Consider the following 21,848-nt stretch of genomic DNA (forward strand, 5'->3'; position numbering starts at 1 on the left):
GCCACATTCCTTAACGTGCTGGAAGCTAATGGCTAATGATGTTGGCGCACCATGTGCACGCTCATGTCATCAGATCGCCCGGGGATGGGTCAGAGAAGCTACCGCTGCCATCCTTGGTGGGGCATGTGGTGAGGTGGGCCCATGGGGGAGTACCAGTGCTTTCCCATGGGTGGGTGATAGGAGATGCTAAAGGCATCCACAGCACCCAAGCCCTGCAGCGGTGGACAGCTCCAGCTCTGTCTGGTTTACGAGGCTAATAATAGATTTAAAAAGGAGTCTTCTATTCAACTGTTTTTTTTTTTTTTTTTAAATCTTGGATACAAATACCTACTCCTTACTGAATACAATAAGGAGTAGGTGAGCCAACCTTGCCAACAGCATAGCACCTTGTGAAAGCTTTAAAGTTTTGAATTACCCCAGATTAATTAGTAGCCCTGCATTCTAAGGTACCTGAAATTTGATGTGGTAGGCATGCTTGCCACTGCTTTTCTACACTCTTTGCCAGACTACATAAAGGTGGTACTGCTGTTGTGTGGACTTTCATAGCTGCAAAGTGTCCCCATGGCAAATGTCTCACTTCAAGTCAGCCCTGCCCTTTTAACAGACAACACATTGTATTCTGGGACTTGAAATTGTGCTGCTAACACTGTAACTATGGGCTCAAAACACTGGCAGAAAAGTGCAGTTGGGTAGAAATCCAGGATGACGGTATAACACATTACAATGATACCTAACAGCAATGAATTTTGTTGCCATGGGGAAAGTGTTGTGTCATGTTTTCACCTGTATCCCTAGTGCATGGTCATAGCACTCTTTTCTCAGATTCCTGTCACCACACCGTGCATTTAATGTTTAAGGTCTTGGGTATTTGGCAGTTGACCTGCTATCAATACTGGCTTGTTAGTAAAGTGGACCGATGTACCAAATAGTTTTACCCATTCTTACTATGAGGGAAAATGTGATAGTACATATTGGCCAGCCATTTCACCAATTAGTGAAAGAATTAAACATTGCCAAAACATCAAATATGATTTTAATATTCCTAGATTCTCTATAGTATTCAAAAGAAATAATGAGTCCCAAAACATGCTTCTGATCCCTCCACCTTTGATTCAAGAGCAAAAAACTGAAAGAAGGAAGAGGAAGCAATATTTTAGTGACACCTTAAACTGCAAAACTCAGGCAGAATAATCTTGGACTTATATTTCTTGCTCCCACTTTTTATGACAAAAGTTACATTGTATTAGCGCCATTGACAAAGAAATAAAAAGTGACTCATTCTCTCTCATTTTCTTTTCTTTCAATTGGATTTTAGATTGTGGTTGTGCAAGCATTTACCAGAGTTTGTATGTTTACACTGATGAGGGCTGTTCCCCTAGGTGAGGATTTATCAGTCATTATAGGTTTAAACTTAAAACAGGACAGCCTACTTATTGAACCTGCCAACAAATACATAACAATATACAGATGCTCTGAAGAAGTTAGCCAGTACAGCTTGTTAAACCTTTCTCTAGTCAAGTATTTACAGCATCTTTTATTCCATTTTCGTTTCACAAATATGTATTGTTCTTTGAACTATTGGATAGTCACTGCAATGTAAATAGGGTTTTCACATGACAAACATGTAATAAAGAAGTGGTGCTTAACACAAAAAGTGAGCCAGTTATCTCAAAATACTTACGTGAGAATAGAATGAAAGTCTTTGTGCTCAAACGAAATGTACTCTGCCTTCCATATTATGGCTCATAAAATGTCATTCTAAAACATTGAGGTATCTTGGTAGCTCATTGCACCATCTGCATAGATCTATATGTGACCTGCAACCTTTAGATTTAGATAATTTATCTACGGTTGGCATAGAATAACAGAGCATTATTAAATTTGTGTTAGTACACTTGCCATTTATAGTGAGTTTATGAATAATAAGAACAAACTAATTATAAATGAATTAATTATAGAAATGTATAGTGCAACACTGTAAACTATCTCTCCTCCACGTGTTTCTTGATTAGAAATAATTTGATAATTGGGGAATCACAAATGCTGAGTTTCGAGGGAAACAACTGTTACAACACGTGCATTACAATACATGCTTTCACCCCGCATGCCATTACTACAAAATGGCTTGATGTAGGGGGGTATAAGGTGTTGGATTTAACTCCAACACCTTACCTACTGTTGCACAGACCGGAATTGTAAAAGTAAATTATACTGTTCCAAACTCCAGCACACCCTGACAGCAAGTCGTTGTAACAACTTGCGTTGTAATGGCTTGCGGGATAAAAGCATGTGTTGTAACGTCAAACAACTGAGTTTCAAGTTTTCTGGTTTCATATTGAAGGTGAGGTCGTTTGCTTTGTAGTAGATGGCCTTGGGAGCGTGTTTCATAGCTCTGGACCTTGAAGTGTGATGTAACTTCCTCCTACACAGCTGCAGGGTGCTCAAATGCAGTTTGTTGGATGAATGTAGTGAAACAAAACCACAAAGTGACATTAGCTTGAACTGGCACATTACACAAGCAAACTATTATATTTCTTCTGAATCAAGCTTCAGGACTGAGGTTGAATACCCTGGCATCGAAGTTGAAGACCGTGTGGGGAAAGCCAGTGAATTTGAGTGGGCAGTTGCTTTTTAGGAGTTAATCTTGCCATCAGGTTCTACCATGTCCAGATACATTACAATTCACCGTGGCACCTCCATTCTCAACATATTCTTGTATTTGATTATAAAGGACTTTGTATTTAATTGTTAATTGCTTCATGCCTCAAAAACTGTTGATTGAGCAGTTATATTAAAAGAGAACTAAAACAATGTTTGATATGATTCCTTGTAACTAAATATTATATTTGCCAAATAAATGGTAAGGTGCATGTTACAATATTTTACAATGATTTTATGTAGACTGCCATGCTTTCAATATGAAAACATAATAAATTTAGCCTTGAAACATTTTCTTGTTTAGGAATGGAGGACAGCATTTCAGTGGGAAAGAAAGATGATGGATTGCATAATCGCCCTGAAGTCAAAGGTATAAATAAATGTGATATGTCAACTGAATCTCAATAGGAAAAGAGTATCGTTGGTTTGGATGTATGACGGTACAACGCGGGTTTTACACCGCAGAACCATTACAAAGAGGGTTTTACAACGCAAGTCGTTACCACGACTTGCGCTGTAGGGTGCTGGATTTAGGAATAGTAAGATTTACTATTCCAACACCAGCCTACGTACAGTAGAGAAGGTGTTGGAATAGTAAAGCTACTATTCCTTATTCTAGAGCGCCCTCCAGCACAAGTCGTGGTAACGACTTGCGTTGTAAAACCCTTGTTGTAATGGCACTGCGGTGTAAAACCCGCGTTGTAATGGATGTTCCCCGTTGGTTTTGTTTGTAACCTGTTTCATTTTGTTATGTGTCTCCCTGGGACGATCCCTTGTACCACAGGAAATGAAAGTGCAGCTTCTTCCATTATCAGCGCATGGTTATTCTGTCCTTTGGGTCAGGCATCTGCCATCATCTTTTAATCATTCAAGTTGAGAACGAAGTTTTATGGGACTCCTTTTTCATCGTTGGAAAATACTGCTCTAAAGCTACATCTTCATATTTGAATTTCGTCTCCTGCTGTCTAAAGGGGGTACTAATGTCTAAATGGCTCTGAGACAGCATTCTCAGACTGAGTATGCTTCTGACAACACCCTGCCATTCGCATGGTTGACTGAAGTAGGAACCATCACACCTACTACAAGTGCCTAATTTGTAAAACAATAGGTGTCAGGACTCTCCTCAGGAGGCCACTGCAGCCTGCACCACCCATTGCCCCCACCTGTGCAGCCAGTGGCAGTAATAATACAACTATTAACTACCACACTCCTTCAGATGTGACAGGTCCGACTATTCCAGGCCCTCAAAGCTATAAGAATGGCTTGGGAGGCAGGTATTAGTTGTTTATAATGTATATTGAAATAATAAACAACTGTTCTCATCTTTAAATTACACAAACCTCATCACCATATGGCAGGCTGTCATAAGTGCCGCTCTTGACAATTAAGTGCTGGTGCTGAGCACCAGAATTCACTGGCTCAAATTAAGCACTGCCTACAACCCATTAATGTTGCAGTTCAACAATATTCTTTCATTTACACACCAAATCAATAGAGTGGCTAAAGGACCACCTTCTTTTCCAGGCTACTACGAATGGTCCTGCCACTCTACCAGTTGCCATACCACATTGAACTAACTAGGACCCTGCTGCTCACGATCTGTGACTGATGTAACATTACCTATGGCAGAGTTCCAAAGAAAGAGGCCACACAGATACACAGCCTGCAAAATCAAGCACCTAAGCTCTGCCTTATTTGAAGAAACCACATTTCTCCATGCTCAAAGAACTTAATCTCTGTTTTCTCAGAAAGTCAAACTCAAAAACCTTTTGTACTGTCTTCAAAGTACAGTAGGCCTGATACCACAACGCATTGTTGTTTTGTGTCAAAGTGGGGAACAGAGCCGATATTGTGTAGTGGCTGAATGGCAGACTATGAATGACCAAACTCCAGGACCCCATGCTGCTTTCTATCCATAATTTTATGACACTGCTAAGTTGACGATCACCTGGCAGTAATGTCTCCTTACTCCTATAAGGTTTAAAATTACATAATGCCATGCCATACATAACAGCATCATTGTTCATGTGTATACTATGCATCACAAACTGAATTATCATTGTCATTTGTCTCACTCTTGGAAATGCCATTGTGCTACTTCCCTGTGAGAGGGATTTTTTATTCAATGTTTGTAAGTGAATGTATATTGTCAATTTTAATAAATACCACTCATTTTGGCCCGCATTTTAGACCAGTGGTTCAGCTCTGGCTTGCCTTGCCTTCAAGATGTGCTGACATGCCCCACCTAATAGACACATTGATAACAATAGCATGTGTGCATCCCTCTTTGTATCACTAACCAGCCTATGTACTGTAGCCCTGCACAGACCTGATGGTTGTATTTTACACAGATGACAGATGAAGGTGATATGAAGGTCTGTGGGGTTCAAACTAGGCCTGGGCGTAGTTTGCGTAGCAGCACTACATGTAGCTTCATGTAGTATACTTTGAACTTCACGTAGTACGCGTAGCGTAGCTGATGACACTGTGTACTTGTCTGCACTGTGAAAAATGTGCAAAGTAATTGCAAATGGCATCCTGCACAGTGCCAGTTATGATAAAATAAGTATCTCTATCTTTATATATTAAAGTGCATATAGTACTTTCACAAAAGTGAAACTGAAAAATTAGCAAGCAGTGAGAGAGGTGATGATTTTGGTATCCTCCCTAACCTAGGGGGAGTACCAAACAGATGCCTTGAAAACAAAAAAGCACATCTTATTGAACGATTTGGTGGTCCCATCCTCTTAGGACCACCCCAAACACAGTTCAATAATGCTTTGTTGGGCCTTTGGTTGGGATTGTTTTTTTGCCAATGACTGTGCTTGGGATGGTCCTAAGAGGATGGGACCACCACTGAAATTCAACAAAATGTGCTTTTTGTTTATGCTCTTTGTGTTCAAGGCATCTGCTTGATCCTCCCCCTAGGTTAGGGGAGACCCCAAAAGCATCAGCTCTCTTATTGCCTAATGGTTTCATTGAACAAGTTCACTTTTGTGAATTGGTTATATTCTTTTAAGCATGTAAAATTGCTTTTTTCAAAGCATCTGAGGATGTTGTTTATTTAGCTGCTGCGCTACGTGATTAAGCACAATTTTGGTACTTTACTACGTGCAATTTGCAAAGTGCGAATTAGTACAAACTTTGCGTGCTCCGTTAGCGTAGCGTAGTATTAAGCCCAGGGTTAGTTCAAACCAAGGAATGACACCCAATGAACCTGGTGTACCTTAGCTCATGGTAGCTGATGGCACCTACTGCCCACCCGGCACCACTGCTGGGGCAGGCCAAATGAGAGAAGAAATCAAAATGAAGAAGGCGGAGGAGTGATTCAAGAATAACTTTTTTTGCAGATCAACTGACACGAGAAATAAAATATTGTGGAGGATGTTTCGGCTGGCTGACAACAGCTCTTTACTGATAAATGTTCAATAATAAACTGATGCTGTATTTATACTGTGGAAATTACAGTTAGGAAATCAGGAAGATTCAAGGCACCAGGAGGTATTCAGCCTGTCCCATCAGTAAACAAGTCGCTGTAAATGCATCTATAAATGCTCATGCTGCTCTAATTCAGTTGATTTCATACAGGAACAGCAGCAGGTGGAGCTTTCTTTTCTTAAACTCAAGGCAAAACGTTAATGACTGCTTTTTTCTGAAAACCTACAGAAAAGAAATACTTAAACGCTTCTATGCACTTTTTATTTTCAGTAAACCTTTGTGAAATGTATTTTGCTTTTATGTATAAAAAGCTTCCAAAAGATATTTCGATATTATCTACCTTTTCTCCATACAAAATGTAATGAACATTAATATATAACACAGATAGACTATAACATGATCCTATTTTTTTTTTTTACTTACTAAAAGTTTATTTCTTAGTAGTGTCTGCTTAGAAATATTATTATACAGTCTGAGTGGACCTGCACCTTTTCGGCATTACATTAGTCTTTTTGCCTGACTTAACATCGCCCCTCAGTTAGAATGAAGAAAGTATACCCTTTAATTGAGGATTTGTTAATCAAGATAACTATAAACAGAAGGGTGCACAAAAGCCAGTGCTGATTTACAAAAATCAAAGACGTCAAGGGGATGGGCAGGATAGCCTGATGATGGGCTGATCGATACATATATAGACAGTACAGAAATAATTATCATTTCTACACAGCTCCCTTCAGTTTTCATGCACCTCATATACATATTCCGTTAGTCATCTATTGAATTCAGAAATGTGGACATAAAACTACCACTACTTACCTGTAGACACCAGCCGAAGACTCTACCTGATCTATCTCCATTCAGGACACTGAACTCCAACCAAAATTAGAACTAAGGGACGCTACATCCACTCTAATCATGCCTTCGGTTTCTCTCTTCACTGGTTGGCTACTCCTAATCTAGTCTCTTCTATCTGCACGGAATGGTCACTCTTCTCTAGCCTTTCCTCTTAAAGCCCGTCACCTATCGCCAGAAACCTTTTTTGCTTAACACAGTCTGGCCACACTTCAGCAGCGTCCACAAAGAATTCTCGTTCTTCCCCAGACTTTTCTTTGCTGAAGGCCATGGACAGAACCTCGGGGCATATTATCAAGACAGGAGATAAAATTATCGCCGCTTTATCGGCAGAAAACTGCCGATAAAGCGGCGATAATAGGCTTGATAATATGCTCCATGGAATTCCAATCGAAGCCCATGTGCTTCGATTGAAATTGCATAGAGCATATTATCAAGCCCATTATCGCCGCTTTATCGGCAGTTTTCTGCCGATAAAGCGGCGATAATTGTATCTCCTGTCTTGATAATATGCTCCCTCATTCTCACTGACACCGTCGCCTTTGCAACTTAATAATAACATCGTGTCAACCTCACCTATGGTCTAGTCTAGTCCAGTCCAGTCTAATACAGCAGCGGCCGTCAGTGGGTTTACCTGCAGGGCGGTGACGTGGGGAGGGAGAGGGGCAGGGTGGAGGGTAGTAATGCATGGATTACGGAGTTTTACAGGTAAGTAAACATTTTAATAAATAAAACAAATTTTGTTGCGCGCACTGCATCGCATTTGGGGATGCAGTGCACTCAACAAAATTCTTTCTTTTCGGATGCACACATATGCATGATATATGTGGGAAAATACCATATACCCATTACCAGGGTTCAGCCCATATGTAGGCAGTCCTGGCAATAGGAATATGGTTAAAAAAGGACTCATCTGAAGATTGCCGCAAACAGGGTTGCAATCCTCGGGTAGAAGATCCTGCTGTTAAGAGGAGACTTTGAGATAGGGATCCACACCGGGATATGCCTGGAAGAAGAAAGGGGTGAGTACGCACACCAAATCCTTTGTCACTACCAACTTGAAGCAGACGGTCAGACCACTATGGTCCACTCGTGGAACATGCAACTCGTAATACGCATGGCAATGCAGTTCCCCTGTACCACCCTATGGCAGCTGCCTTTCCCCGACCGCGAACCCAGCGGTCTGCTGGTGGTCTCGGTGTTCCAGCCGCAGTCTTCGATAAGCCGATCCGCCCAACTCTTAATATGGCGGTCGGACCACTGAGCTCACCGTGTCCAGACCGACCCCGTTCGATATGGCAGCCTACATGACGTCCAAACTCGTAATAAGGCACTTGGGGCCAGATGTAGGTAATTCTATTTTACCGATTCATAAATACCGAATTTTACCGATTCGGTATTTATGAATCGGTAAAATAGAAGGTGGGAGATGTAGGTACAAATTAATTTTTAATGACCGAATCGGTAACATTGGGTATTTACCGATTCAAAGTGACACCCCCTGCACCCTTGCAGGATTCGGTATTTACCGATTCGGTAAATACTGAATCGGTATTGCCCATTGATTCCTATGGGCCTTGAAGCCCATAGGAATCAATGGGCAATACCGATTTGGTATTTACCGAATCGGTAAATACCGAATCCTGCAAGGGTGCAGGGGGTGTCACTTTGACACCATCTAGCACCCCAATTACAGGCATGTGTGCCATGTGGCACACAGACATGCCCTAAGGGCATGTCTGTGTGTCACATGGCACAGGTGTGCATGCACAGATGTGCATGCACACCTGCATTCGGTATTTTACCACCCAATAGGATTGGGTGGTAAAATTCAGACTCTAAAGGGCATGTGGCACTCTCAGGAGTGTCACCTACATGTGGAATTACCGAATCGGTAAAATTACCGATTCGGTATTTTACAGAATCGGTAAATTTACCGAATCGGTAAATTTATCGATTCTGTAAAATGCTGGCCCCTACATGCCGATACCTAAATACCGGTCGGTAACGGCCAAACTCGGCCGTTAACGACCGGTATTTCCACTCCTACATCTGGCCCTTAGTCTATTTTAAAATATACCAATGAAATGAACAGTTGCTGTTTCTTATCCTATAATCTGTAGTGATGACACAAAGAACATGGTTTGGTGACCATCCCAGACAGAGTGCTACGGGGGAAGTGAACTGAGGGAGCACACTAAAAAGATAAGAAGAAGTGGAGTTTTTAGAAGTTTTGATGTAGCACTTACCTAGCACCATGGTGCTAAAAAGTGCTTTACAGAGAACCACCTTCCGGTACCAAAACCACTTACATTAAAACAAAATAGAACATGATGTTGTGGGTTCAGGCAAAACAAGGATGTGATGGGTTGGTAGCAGGCAAGGATCTGAGACAGGTTTAGACATTACACTGTTGAGTTAGTAGTTTTTGTATTATACAAATTTACATTAGATTGCACATGTTTAAAAAAAGAAAAAAAGAGGCAATATAATAAGAATCACAAGATGTTTAAAATTACAAAGGATCCACAATATCAAGGAACTCCATAATCCATCTTTAATATTTCAGACTAAAGACAGCAATTCTGTTTTTTTGGTTAAGGATTCTGTGCATGTTACCACAGCTAACCAGTGGTAACATGCTTTTGTTCACTCCTTTAAACATGGTAAAATTAGGTTACATTCAATTGGCCTCTTTAATTTACTATTAAGTCCCTAGTAAAGTTATAGTACTTGTACCCAGGACCCGTAAATTGAATGCTACTAGTGGGCCTGCAGCACTTCTTTTACCACCCACTTAAGTAGCCCTTTTAAAATATCTCAGCCCTGCACTTGTAGCTCGTGTCCAGTTTTAAACCGCCATTTTGAAGTGGCAAAATAAACATTTGCCAGACCTAAAGCTTCAATTTTAATGCATCTAAGTCACTCTTAGAGTAGGTCTTAAACAGCCCATCTGGCGAGGTGCACTGAATTTAAAAAATTGGACATGTACTTTTAATTTTTACATGTCCTGGTAGCAAGAAAGTCATAAAATCATTTTATACTACAGCAAAGCCTACCTCTCCTATGGGATAACATTGGGTTGCTATATTACACTTAATAAGTGATAACTTTTGCCAATGTAGAGAAACACATAATTACTGCACATCCAGAAGGGACTCGTGAGGATTTCTTTCCCCCAACACCCTATGGGCTATAGACTTAGGTGCCGTAAAATATAAGTTGATACAAAAAATAACATACATTGGACACTTTTCAATGTTTTTATTTCTGTGTGCTATATCCAATGTAAACAACGGACACTTTTAAATGTATTTGTACTTGTTTTTGTGACATCCTTGTTAATATTGGCTCAATGTTTTTTTATTTCAGTCATTATATGATATTTGTGGTGCGAGTATTGTCTAAAGTTGTATGTTCCACAGCATAAAGATGGTACATAAAAAGAATAGAGTGAGCCTACTTGTAATCCAGTGTTTGTATGATTTCAAGATTTTCTTTAAACTTAGAGAAGTTAAATCTCAGAAAGTTCTCTCGGATTCATAGGGGAGATTAAGTAATGTGAAGTCATATTGAGTAAACGGTTTGCATATACTCCAGAATAAGTATGAGGCATACTGTAAGATTGTTCTGAATCTATGGTTGTTGCGAGAATCTTTAATGTTTGTCTATACATAGGTTCCTGACACTTTATTCCTGATCTGGATCAAACCCCATTTTAAAAATGTATTTTAGCAAGTTGCCATTTTCTTGTCCTAACCATATGGTGCCTGCGATATGCCCTGGGTCACATGACTAAGTGCATTTGGCCTTTGTATATTCCTGCCAGACAGTGTCACAAAGGGGGACTGGGTGTTATCAGGATGGGCCATCCTTAAAGGATGGGTGAGTGTCGGAGCTGTCAGCTACAACACTTATACTTCAATAGGGGCTGCCTCCTGCACTCGCATAGGGCTTCACACTAGCCTTTTATTACACCAGAAATCTTGGGGCCTGGGCAGGGGAAGAGAGGAAATTCCAGAACCAGAGGTTGGGGAAAGTCCAGAAGTTTCCCCACTTCAAAGCTGGTATCATGTATACATATTGGACCCTGAGACCCACTATCATGATCACGCCTGGACATGCAGACTTTACTAGAAGAAGGACTGTCCAGCTACTTGAAGACTGCCCTGCTACCTGAGGACTACCACGCTGTGTTATACAGCCCTGAGTCCTGAAGCCTGCCTTGCTGCTTGAATCTATTACTACCAGAATGTCTCCAAGGGTCAGTCTACTTGTCTCCTGTTCTGAGCTACAGAGATATAACAGGGTTGTGACTGGCGAAATCATAGGAACCAACACAGCATTACACTCCCAATGCAAGTCCTCGCATCGAGAGCTCCCAGCCGGAGGCTTCCTTGGAACGGACACAGCATGCCGTACCTCGACGCCAGACCTTGCAACACAGCTCCTGATCAGTGGCTGCACCTACCCAGTGTGATGCATCTTGATGCAAGCCTCCGCAACACAGCTTCATGACACTGATGCCACGCAACTCATCTTGACAGCAGCACTACAACTCCTCTTCCACAGCACTGACCCTGCGCAATGTATTGGATGCAGGATCACACATTGCAGATCCTACTTGATGACTCAATTCACGCAGTGCAGCGCAGGCCAACGTGGACTCTGCATCTTGATTCTAAAGGACGGAAGGTACTATTTCAAACATTATCCTGTGGCCGGCCTGTGCTTCATTGTGGTCGGCCTGAATTTGTGACTTGGCCCCTGTCCAGCTCAACCAGATATCCATTCTTGGCTATATTTGCTTGTTAGTGTTAGTTTTCTCTAAAACCTTTGAAACTGCATACCACTGGTCCTGCTGATTGGATTTTTGGTCTCAGTTTATTTATTAAAAATGTGTCTATTTTTAAAATGGATTGGGATTTTGCTTGTGTTGTGCTTTCAGATTTTTTACTTTTGAGTGCTGCATAAATATTTTACGGAGTGACTCTTTAGGCCTGACTGCTTTTGTGCCAAACTACCAAAGGGTTAAGCACAGATTAATTTAGTGACTTTTGTGGATCACTTGCATGAGAAGGGTTTTCACCTGCTGCAATCAAAAACCCAATTTATTAAAAACAGATCTCCATGTTTTAAGGTCAAAAACATAGATATTCTACCACACCTCCTGCTTGCTCTGCTGCCAATTTGTAATTCAGCTGTATGAATACACGGTTGTAATCCATTTGTATTTATATATACTTACCTATCTATAGTTTGGTTTTCAATAATTTGGTCTCTATATTGTGGCTATCCAATATTCTATACACTCTCTTTGCTTACCCGTATTGTCTCTGAACACTGAGGAGCATATTAACAAGCTGAAGTATCGCCGCTTTCTCGGCACAATTCGCCGAGAAAGCAGCGATACTTCCAGCGACCCTATTCACAAGGGCATTGCAACGCCTGCCTCAAGCCCACTTTGCATGTCAGCGAGAAGCATCGCTAATGACATGCAAAGTGGGCGTTCCCACGTCCAACCGCATGTAAAATGTGGTTGGAGGTGGGAACACCCTATCACCAAGGCAGGCGTTGGGAGGAAAAGACCTGCGATAAACTCGTTTATCGCAGGTCTCCCAACGCCTGCTCTGATCAGGTGTTAGGCATTGATAACATGGGGGTGTGGATCATAAAGCTGAATCCACCTCCCATATTATCAAGGCACACATTAGCGCGTGAAAACAACGCTTGTTTTCACACGCTAATGTTCACTATCGCAGGATTTACTATCGCCTACGTGTTGCGCGTTGATAATAACGTGCTAACACGGCGAAAAAATCCGGCGATAGCCGGTGATACTGAAATGTGCGATGTGCGTTTTTTAACGCACATCTTGTTAATATGCCCCTGAGATTTTTTTACTGGGCCAGTTACGAGGGTATGGGGAGGCGATAGTTTGTTACAATGATTATGAAATACTATGATTATTTTGTATAAATTGATATGCATGCTTGCAGCCATTTTTTTGCATGCAGAACATATGTGTTGAGCACATTTATGCATTTGAATTCCCACAACAAAATACATTTTGAGAAACAGAGCAAGTAATAGAGAACAGCAGGTTTTCAATAAAAAAAAATAGAAAAGAGCTAAGAATGAAATACTACTTCTACCAAGCCAGCAAACAAACATATCTTATTATCAACAAGTACTAGAGGGATTTATCTTCTTAAAGCATGTGCCTTAGCTTTGGAATACATTTGTAGTCTGCTCGGCTCAATCATCTCCCTAACCAGGCTGACTCTGACAGCAGCATCCAAGGTCTTACTAATGAACCTCAGAAAACCGATTCTTGCCTGAAGGTTGCACCGTGTTCCAGATTTTTTTTTTATATTGAGAACATTTATTTCTGTGTTTTTTTCCAGATGCCGGTGATCAAAGGGAGGAAATTTATGCTGGAAACTCCATCCCATGCTCAGAAAAGGCCAACAGCCACTGTGTGCACGGGAAATGTGAATTAACATATTCCACTCAGAAGGCGTCCTGTCGGTAAGTCAGTCAGGGAGCGAGCACCAGGAAACATGAGAAAATAAGAAAGGTGGATTATATTATGCTTTGCAAAGGAGCTTGTGAGCTGTATCATGAAAAAATGGTTTCAGTCAGATGTGTCTTTTGATCAATAGGTTAATGTGCTCATGCTGGAGCACCGTACATCATCGGTGACAGGTGTGCCGTATAGCTTTATGCCTTTGTTAAATATGTGGCCGAGACACGACACCGGTGATTTCCAGAGCCCGAGGCAAAATGAAAGTTATGTTTTGTCATTTGGGTGCTCCAGTTCCACTAAAAGCACGAGTTTTCTGGGCCATTTGTTATGATCTGGCGCCGCCTGGTGGGTATTTAGGGAGGCTCCGGAAGCTAGCTCCCTATAACGGTCTACTGGGCATTTCGATATAACTATATACAAGCTGCAACCATAAACCATCATTTACGTGTCAAGGATTTGCACTTTGAATAAGCAGGGGGGGGGGGCTTTGACATAAGCTGCAGATCCGATCTGAAGTGTTAGCTGCAATGCTTTGGGACAGTTATACGTTATGGGGGAGATGGGAGGTCACAACGAAATAGTCCTCCGCGTGAAGTGGCCATTTCAATGCTATTCCATATGATCCAATTTAAATACCTTCACAGGGTGTACTGTACAAGACAAAAACTCTATAGCACGTTGGCCACTACCGCTCTCTGAATTTGCCTCCACGTTGAAATCGAGGAGTGCCTAGTTTCTACACATGTGCAGGGTATGCCCTTGACTCTAGGGGTATATTATCAACAACTAGCGATAATTTTTGTCTCTAACTTGTTTAGAGACAAAAATTATCGCCGCACATCGGCGATTTTTATCGCAGATAAACCTTGCTATTAGCAAGGTTTATCGCAAATGCGATAAAAAACGCCCGCAATGCATGAATATCGCTGAAAAGTCAGCGATATTCATGCATTATCGAGCAAATGCTCTTAGCCATGTTATCCACCTCCCATTGGATAACATGGCTAAGAACTGCTCAGGGCAGGTGTTAGCTTTTGGAGATATTCGCCCATAGCGCAAATATCTCCAAAAGTTGGTAATAGGAGATAGCGATGTTAGCGACTGTTTCCAGTCGCTAACATCTTGGCACGCCCACTTTGCATATCATTAGTGATAAATATCACTGACATGCAAAGTGGGGCCCATGATGGTCGCTATCTCCTATTAGCTGTCGCTAACTGGTGTTAGCGACAGCTTGGTAATAGGGAGATAATTTTATCTCCGCTTTCTTGGCTTTTAAAGCCAAAAAAGCGGAGATAAAACCCCTTGATAATATACCCCTTGATCTTTTGAGGGAAATTGATTCAAGCCAAGAAAAGGTATAGAAGTCACCCCAAAGCTGGCTCACAAATAGGTCTTGTCATAGCAAAATGAAACATAGCATCACAGTGGTGGTGACAGTTGACCTGCAAGTCTTGGCTGGCAGGGCAAGGAGGGTGGACCATTGCGCGGCATTTGAAATGCCAATTTATAAATCTAGCGGGTGCCCTTGATGCGGTGACATTGAGGTCTTGCAGCAAGAGGAGGATGGGTATGAAGACAGAAGTGTGATATTTGATAGAGGCGAGAAGTCTTAAGACGACTTTATGAATTTCTATCTACCAATGATCATGTAAAAGTATGCTGTTGGAGACAAAGCACTCTTGCGTATATTTTGACTCTATAACCATGTGTGGTGAAGACTAACGTTTTGATACAAGAAATGGCAATAATCTTTTTTTATTAAGAAACAAAATGCAGGTATTCCTCTGAAACTTCACACCATTGCATAACTCTCTCGTAAACCTTCACCACAATGTGTACATTTAAGCTGTTATTACATTCCAAAAGTAAAAAAAAACTTAAAACATATACTATCTGCACAAAATACGAAATTAACAGAAGGCAGTTTTGTTATTTACCATTTTATTTACCACTCAGCGCACCCCACCAGCTCCACTAATATATATCGTCCATGCTGCTGCAAGATTACTAATAAACACTAAAGAAATGAACATTTCCTACTTGAATTACGAGCTGTTGCTGCTAAAGGCACTATTTGAGTTGCCTGCCTCACAAGCTTTACTCCCCCACACGGTGGTCCTCATTGCGCTGCCGGTCAGACGAGCGTCCGACCGACATCGTTTTGGGATCGAGACTGCCCAGAAGTAGGCGAGGGTCCCGACCTCCAAATTATGAACCGACGGCCGTGTCGGTAGTCAGAAACATGACTATTTGCATTGAGGCTTGTGCTGCGGTCCACAAAAGGCCGCAGCACGAGCCTCCAAGTGCCTGGCACAGGCTGCAGGGATGTTTCGGGGGCACCACGGTAACACTACCTCGGTTTAATATGTTTAGTGCATGTTTGCAGTTTTAATCATGCACGGTACACAGCATTACAACAATCAGAGCAGAACTGAAATTAAGAATAATTAAGAGGTGGCAAAGTAAAATAACTATCAGGTAGATGCATCAAGCATTTTTGCGAGCGCAAACGGTGCGAATCGCAAAATTCGGCCGTTTGTACCCGCAAAAATGGCATTTGAGATGCATCAAGGGTTCATGCACTCGCAATTTAAGAATTCGCAAATAATTGCGAGTTCTCAAATAGCGATTGCATTTAAGGAATCGCAATTTGCGATTCCTTAAAGGCAATGCATGAACCATTCCAAAATTGCGAATTCGCAATCTGGGCTCGCTATTTACCGCAAATTCAAACTACCTGGTAAATAGCAAAAACTTAGAAATATGCACTTTAGTGCATTTTTCTAAGTTGTATATTAATAATAATAATAATAATAATCCACATTTGTAAAGCGCACAATCACCCGTAAGGGTCTCTAGGCGCAGGGGGCCGTCGGGAAGATTAAGCGAGCTATTGCCCAGAGTCACATGGTGCTGGGCTAACCTGCCGCCGAAGCCGGGGATCGAACCCTGATTCCCAGATTCCAGCGTCAGTCGCCCTGGCCGCGGCGCCACACCTCTACACCTCTACTATTACACACACACACATGTCCTTGGGACATGTGTGTGCGCAACACCAGTGAACATTACCATTTCAGGGGTGCAACAGGGTGTCCTTTGGACACCCTGGCATCCTTGAAATTGCGGCACATTTGCGATTCGCTAATTGCTAATCGCAAATAAGGAATGACTCCCCATTCATTCCTATGGGCCTTTAGGCCCATAGGAATGAATCGGAAAGCCATTCCTTATTTGCGATTAGCAATTAGCGAATCGCAAATAAGTAATCGGTAGGAATCGCAAATAACATTGCGATTCCTACATGCATCCCGTTTTGCGAGTCTTAAATAGCGAATCCTTACAATTCGCTATTAAGGACTCGCAAAACATAACTTTGATGCATCTGGGGGTATGTGCGGAGCCTGAAATAAATATCTGAGGAAATAGGAAAAAGGTGGAAGTAGTGTAGCAGCAAATCTGAATCCCAGCAACCTAGGCAATTCTGACATGGCAGATGTCTGAATACTCTCTAACCTACCATTCAATAATATAAAAAAAGCAGTTGCCACCCAACTGAAAAAAGAGATTGATGCATTGTGTCTCCTGCATGAATATCAATTGAGTTTCAGGACATGCTGCTGTCCATGTTTTCTCTTTGTGTATGAAAAGGAAGTCTCTGTATCCTCCTGCCTTCTCCACTGATTTTGCATCATCCTCATTGCATCTTCATTGAATCACACACAAAGCAGGGACAGATCCCAAGCCTTATTGGCGTGATATTGAACACCTCAACGCCACACAAGGAGCCAGCCCATTGCAGACCGGAAGTCAAGAAATGCATAAAATCAGAAACCATCCTTCTCCAAAGTGTGTGCCCAGAATTGAACCACCATCCTTCAACATCAAGGGGTTTATTTACCACTGGTGCGTCACTTTTAATATGGGAAAAAGTGGCATTACCGGCAGCGCAAGGGGCTTGTAAATAAGCCCTCAAGTCTATTGCATTACTTCTACGCTTTAGAATAGAGCTGAAAGCATTTCTCTTCAAGGAGCAACACATCTGCCCCGTCAACTCAGTCCCAACATGGAAAAGGCTCTGCCTTCCCATGTGTTTCATGAACTCCAATCTACTTCCTGAGCTGCTTGAAGGACATTGTGTACATACATCAAAAGGAAGTTTCCACGCAGAGGCTGTAGTTTTGGGAAACTGATTTGATGAATGACCTAGGTGGGGAGGTTGACGTTAGGTGATCATTTCTACCCGATAACCAAGAAATCTGTGAACTTGAAAAAATATCCATGTAAACTATATCCAAAATTTGTTTTGGGCGGTTAGGGATCAGGAATTTCCCTGATGAGACCTACACCAATATGTGCGTGTTACAGTGAGCGGGGCATTGAGGAGGGAGGTCCCCTAAATAAAAGGACAAATGGCGGCAAATTTAACAAACATGTGTTAATAATTTCTTGGTGATGGGGCTGGAATGCATTTCTATAACTTAGGAAAGATCCAGCAAGGGTCTTTATCTAATTGACATTTAGTGTTTTTCCCATAGGTTATCTGAACAAAGATGAAATTCAACTCGAATGAAAGTGCTCCATCTTTCTTAGCATTTACATACAACAACTTGACATTTGGGGAGTGGTGTTATTTACTAGTAGGTTGGCACAGCATCTGCTAGCTCGGAGACCGTGCTTGTAGCCCATGTGGACTTCTTAGCAACCCCTCTGATTTAGTCAACAAAATTACTGATCCTTTAAAAGTAGGTATAATTTTAGGTCATTTTGGTAGGTGGATATTTGTGGCTTTTATCAATTATATTTTATTAGTATGCTGCAATCTTGAGTTTTCACAATTGGTTGTTTTATGAAGTTGTTTATTGAAAGGTATACTCTTCAGCTACTGAGAAAAAACGTTGTGTGGTCACTTTGGGGTTCATACAGTGCATGATGCTACTTCTACTACCTCTAAAATTACATCAAATTATGCTGCTGTTGCTGCAGTTAAATGTAACTCAGTAGAAAATGGGATAAAGTTAAGGGATCGGTTCATCCCTTTTAGGGGATGTGATGTTACTGTATCCATTTTAGAATTATAAGAAGTGGAAATAGTTACATGCATTGATTTCAGGGAGTCACTATTTGGACCAGGGAGATGACATATGTATGAGATATGAATGAGTGAGGTACCAGAGATTTCAGGGTCCAAATATGCTCACGCCACAGGTGAAAGTGCATCTTAAATGTAATTTCCACCAAACAATTCTATTATCAGACACTTAGGGGAGGACGTATTATTTGTAGTAGTGAGCGCACACAGTCAAAGATGTTTTTCTCAATAAATACTATGTCTTGAAAGCATAACCATAAATTTGTTGTTAATTTTTCTTATTTTCTGGTTGTTTGTTGTAGGTGTGACTCTGGATACACCGGTCAATATTGTGAAAAAACAGACTTTAATATTCTTTACGTTGTTCCGAGCAGACAAAAGCTTACTCATGTCCTCATTGCAGCAATAATCGGAGCGGTACAGATAGCCATTATAGTTGCAATCGTCATGTGCATAACAAGGTATGTAGTTAAAAAAATATACACCCAATTAGTACATTTACCTTGGTTAAGATCTGTCAATTCACCTGGTAAGATTGTTGTTTCCTCCATGAGATTGTGCATGCTGTCCACTCACATTGTTCATTTGGTTCAATTGTCTTCATTTTCTCATTTGCATGATTCCCTGTTGCTTGCAGTTCCTGCATCTAGCCAGTGTCCATCCACGTTTAGCCATTTGGGTCATTAGATGTGCCTCACTGTCCTTAACGACAAGTCCAGAGATGACTCTTGCAACCTTATACGGAATTTGAAGGAAGTTATACAATGCATTAGGGTCTTTGGCCAACTTTCCCCGGGAGGTGTTGTACTTCTGGAACCACCATTAAAATCTTGTATGAAATGTAGTAGGCTTTGGGAGTGTGTCACGGTTGATGCATATAATGTCAACGTAATAACACTTCTTGTTCATTAAAAGTAGTAAAATTTTGACTACATTTCAAGAGTGGGACAAACTTTGATTTTACTTTTATGTCTAATGGATTGACATTCTGGCCACCTAATTTCTCCAAGACAGTTTTAGGGCTTCTGGGATTGTAAACATTTTGGCTTGGACAGCTGCTATGGAAGATATTGAAAGGGGGGTCTTTGCTGGTTATGGACAAGTTCAGCGAGTCATAGTTTCAGGACAAAGGGCGTGCCCCAAGCCTGTAGCTTCATGGGTGTTATTCTAGTTTCATCCAATGCCAAGAAACATTTTGACAACTCCTCCAGAGAGGATGTTTGGATTATCACATTTAGAAGTACCATGAGACTAGAAGAGGGACAACAAAGACAACATACTGACTCCAAGAGCCCCTGGGAGTAGATCATGGGATGACTTGACGGGCATGTATGTTTTCATGCCATCACCTTTGTATGTTCTGAAGTCTATAATAAAACCTGCAGAGTGGTGGAAGAGGGTGTCTTTTGTGAGGATAATCCGGAGTTCCTTATGAAAAGTGAAAACTAGTTATGGTATTATTATTTTCTTTCAGGGGTTACTGTTGTATAAAAAAAGCTTGCCCATAAATTGTAACTATGTTAATTGGTCCAGAACTTCACAAGGATCCTGGACAGTCCACTGTAAATACTTAAAAGAATATTCTGAAATGTCACCTGAACCAATTGAATGAATCGGGTGCTATAAAACAGACGCATAGGGAGTAGAAGAAAGCAGCCATATTTTGATAAAAACTAACCACTCTTTATTGTTGACTTCTGTATTGCAGAAAATGCCCCAAGAACAACAGAGGACGTCGGCAGAAGCAAAACCTTGGCCACTTCACATCAGATGCGTCCTCCAGGATGGTTTAGCTCGATGATTTTTATACTTGCATTGGCCATGTGATGTACATTTTTATTATATCTTTTTTTAAAACGGAAATATTTATTTCAGAGGCCTTATTTTTGGACATTTTTGTAGTGTAGCTCTGTCAATCTGTTGTATTCCAGTGAGCATCAGCCCTGACCCCAGTGGGCTGGCTTCCGCGCTTCTCCTTTTCTGTTCTTTTGAATAAGATGGCTGTTTTTTCTGTATCTGTATCACATGGTTGTATAATAGACTCGTGCTTTACTCATGGAATGTAATATTTTTGGGAACACAGACTTAACGTTGCCAATGGTTATAGATAAAATTCAATGGAAAAAAAAACACAAAAAGCGACAGAACAAATAATGTTACCGAACAAACTGGGCATGAGCTAAAAGGTAACAATGTTTACAGTTTCATTTTTTTTCTTACCAGACACTAGGAGACACTGTGTTATAGATATCTCAATGTTTTTGAAAGTTAGTAAACAATTTTTTAGACACTGCCAATTTGCATGAACTGTGAAGCTGTGTACTGTGTGTAGTTGTGACATATTTAAAATCGTGAATGGGAACACTTGGAGTACTCTGTCGCCCTCACATTCCTAACACTTTCATTTTAGTGGCAACATAATTTAATAATGAAAAACAAAACGACTGGAACTTATAACAGCTTATTTTGGATGATTAAAATGAAGCCGATTTTTGAAAGATGACTTTAGAACTCACCTTGCATCTCACCTCGTTGGAAGAAGACTTAACACCAATTAAAGATGTTTTAATTCTGATGAAAGCGTATTCATGTTTCAATGCCAAGAGTTAGCCAACTGCATATTAGGTGTGTTTGCAAGTCAGGACGCCAATGACTTAAAACTTTTGAGGATTTGATTTTCCGAGAAAGATATGCAAAGAAAAGGTTTTCTGAAAATGATCTACCCGGGTTAATTTTTATCGCAAACGAGGCGATAGTCTTGATACGAAACTGTTGAAATATGATGCGAATATGTGATCAGCTGTTTAACACTTAGTTTTTCTGCTGTCAGAATTCTGCATGTAGGATTTATTAATTTGTTTAAATGAATAAACTGCAAAACGCTTTCAACGTTTTAACTAGAAGGGCATGTCACGATATAAACTTTTGACTACATTCTCATGTTTGGGTGTGCCTATTTTTTTTAATATTTTCTGCATGAAACGTAAAAGTGGAAAAATGAACGGACATCTCTCTCACTCTGCTGTGTGTTCCGTTGTTATCTCCTGGGAATAATCAACTGTAGAAGGACTTGTAAGATGGTAATCCCACTCATTCGGGAGGTTTACCCCTACCATAACAATGCGAAGCCATAATAAAAGCATATATATATATATATAGAAAGTCCCCGACACCTTTTTGTTCAGCACCGGGTGCCATCTTTGTGCTTCTATGTTACGGTTCCCAACATTGCATGTGAACTGAACAATCAACACCTGCAGGAATTTGGCATCCTAGAGC

At 41.0% G+C, this 21,848-nt stretch overlaps 1 protein-coding gene across 1 annotated transcript in view; it reads left to right on the forward strand.

The window, feature by feature from the left end:
* The window catches only part of TMEFF1 (transmembrane protein with EGF like and two follistatin like domains 1), a 579,610-nt gene extending 558,107 nt beyond the window's left edge, over positions 1 to 21,503 (forward strand). The window contains exons 7-10 of the mRNA XM_078687711.1: positions 2,963 to 3,028; positions 13,356 to 13,479; positions 18,872 to 19,030; positions 20,278 to 21,503. Of these exons, the coding sequence (XP_078543837.1) occupies positions 2,963 to 3,028; positions 13,356 to 13,479; positions 18,872 to 19,030; positions 20,278 to 20,362 (434 nt within the window). The 3' untranslated portion in view covers positions 20,363 to 21,503. The remainder of the gene's footprint in view (positions 1 to 2,962; positions 3,029 to 13,355; positions 13,480 to 18,871; positions 19,031 to 20,277) is intronic.
* Positions 21,504 to 21,848: the final 345 nt, after the last annotated feature.

This window comes from Lissotriton helveticus, chromosome 4_1 (genome assembly GCF_964261635.1).
Source record: "Lissotriton helveticus chromosome 4_1, aLisHel1.1, whole genome shotgun sequence".
NCBI classification, from domain to species: Eukaryota; Metazoa; Chordata; class Amphibia; order Caudata; family Salamandridae; genus Lissotriton; species Lissotriton helveticus.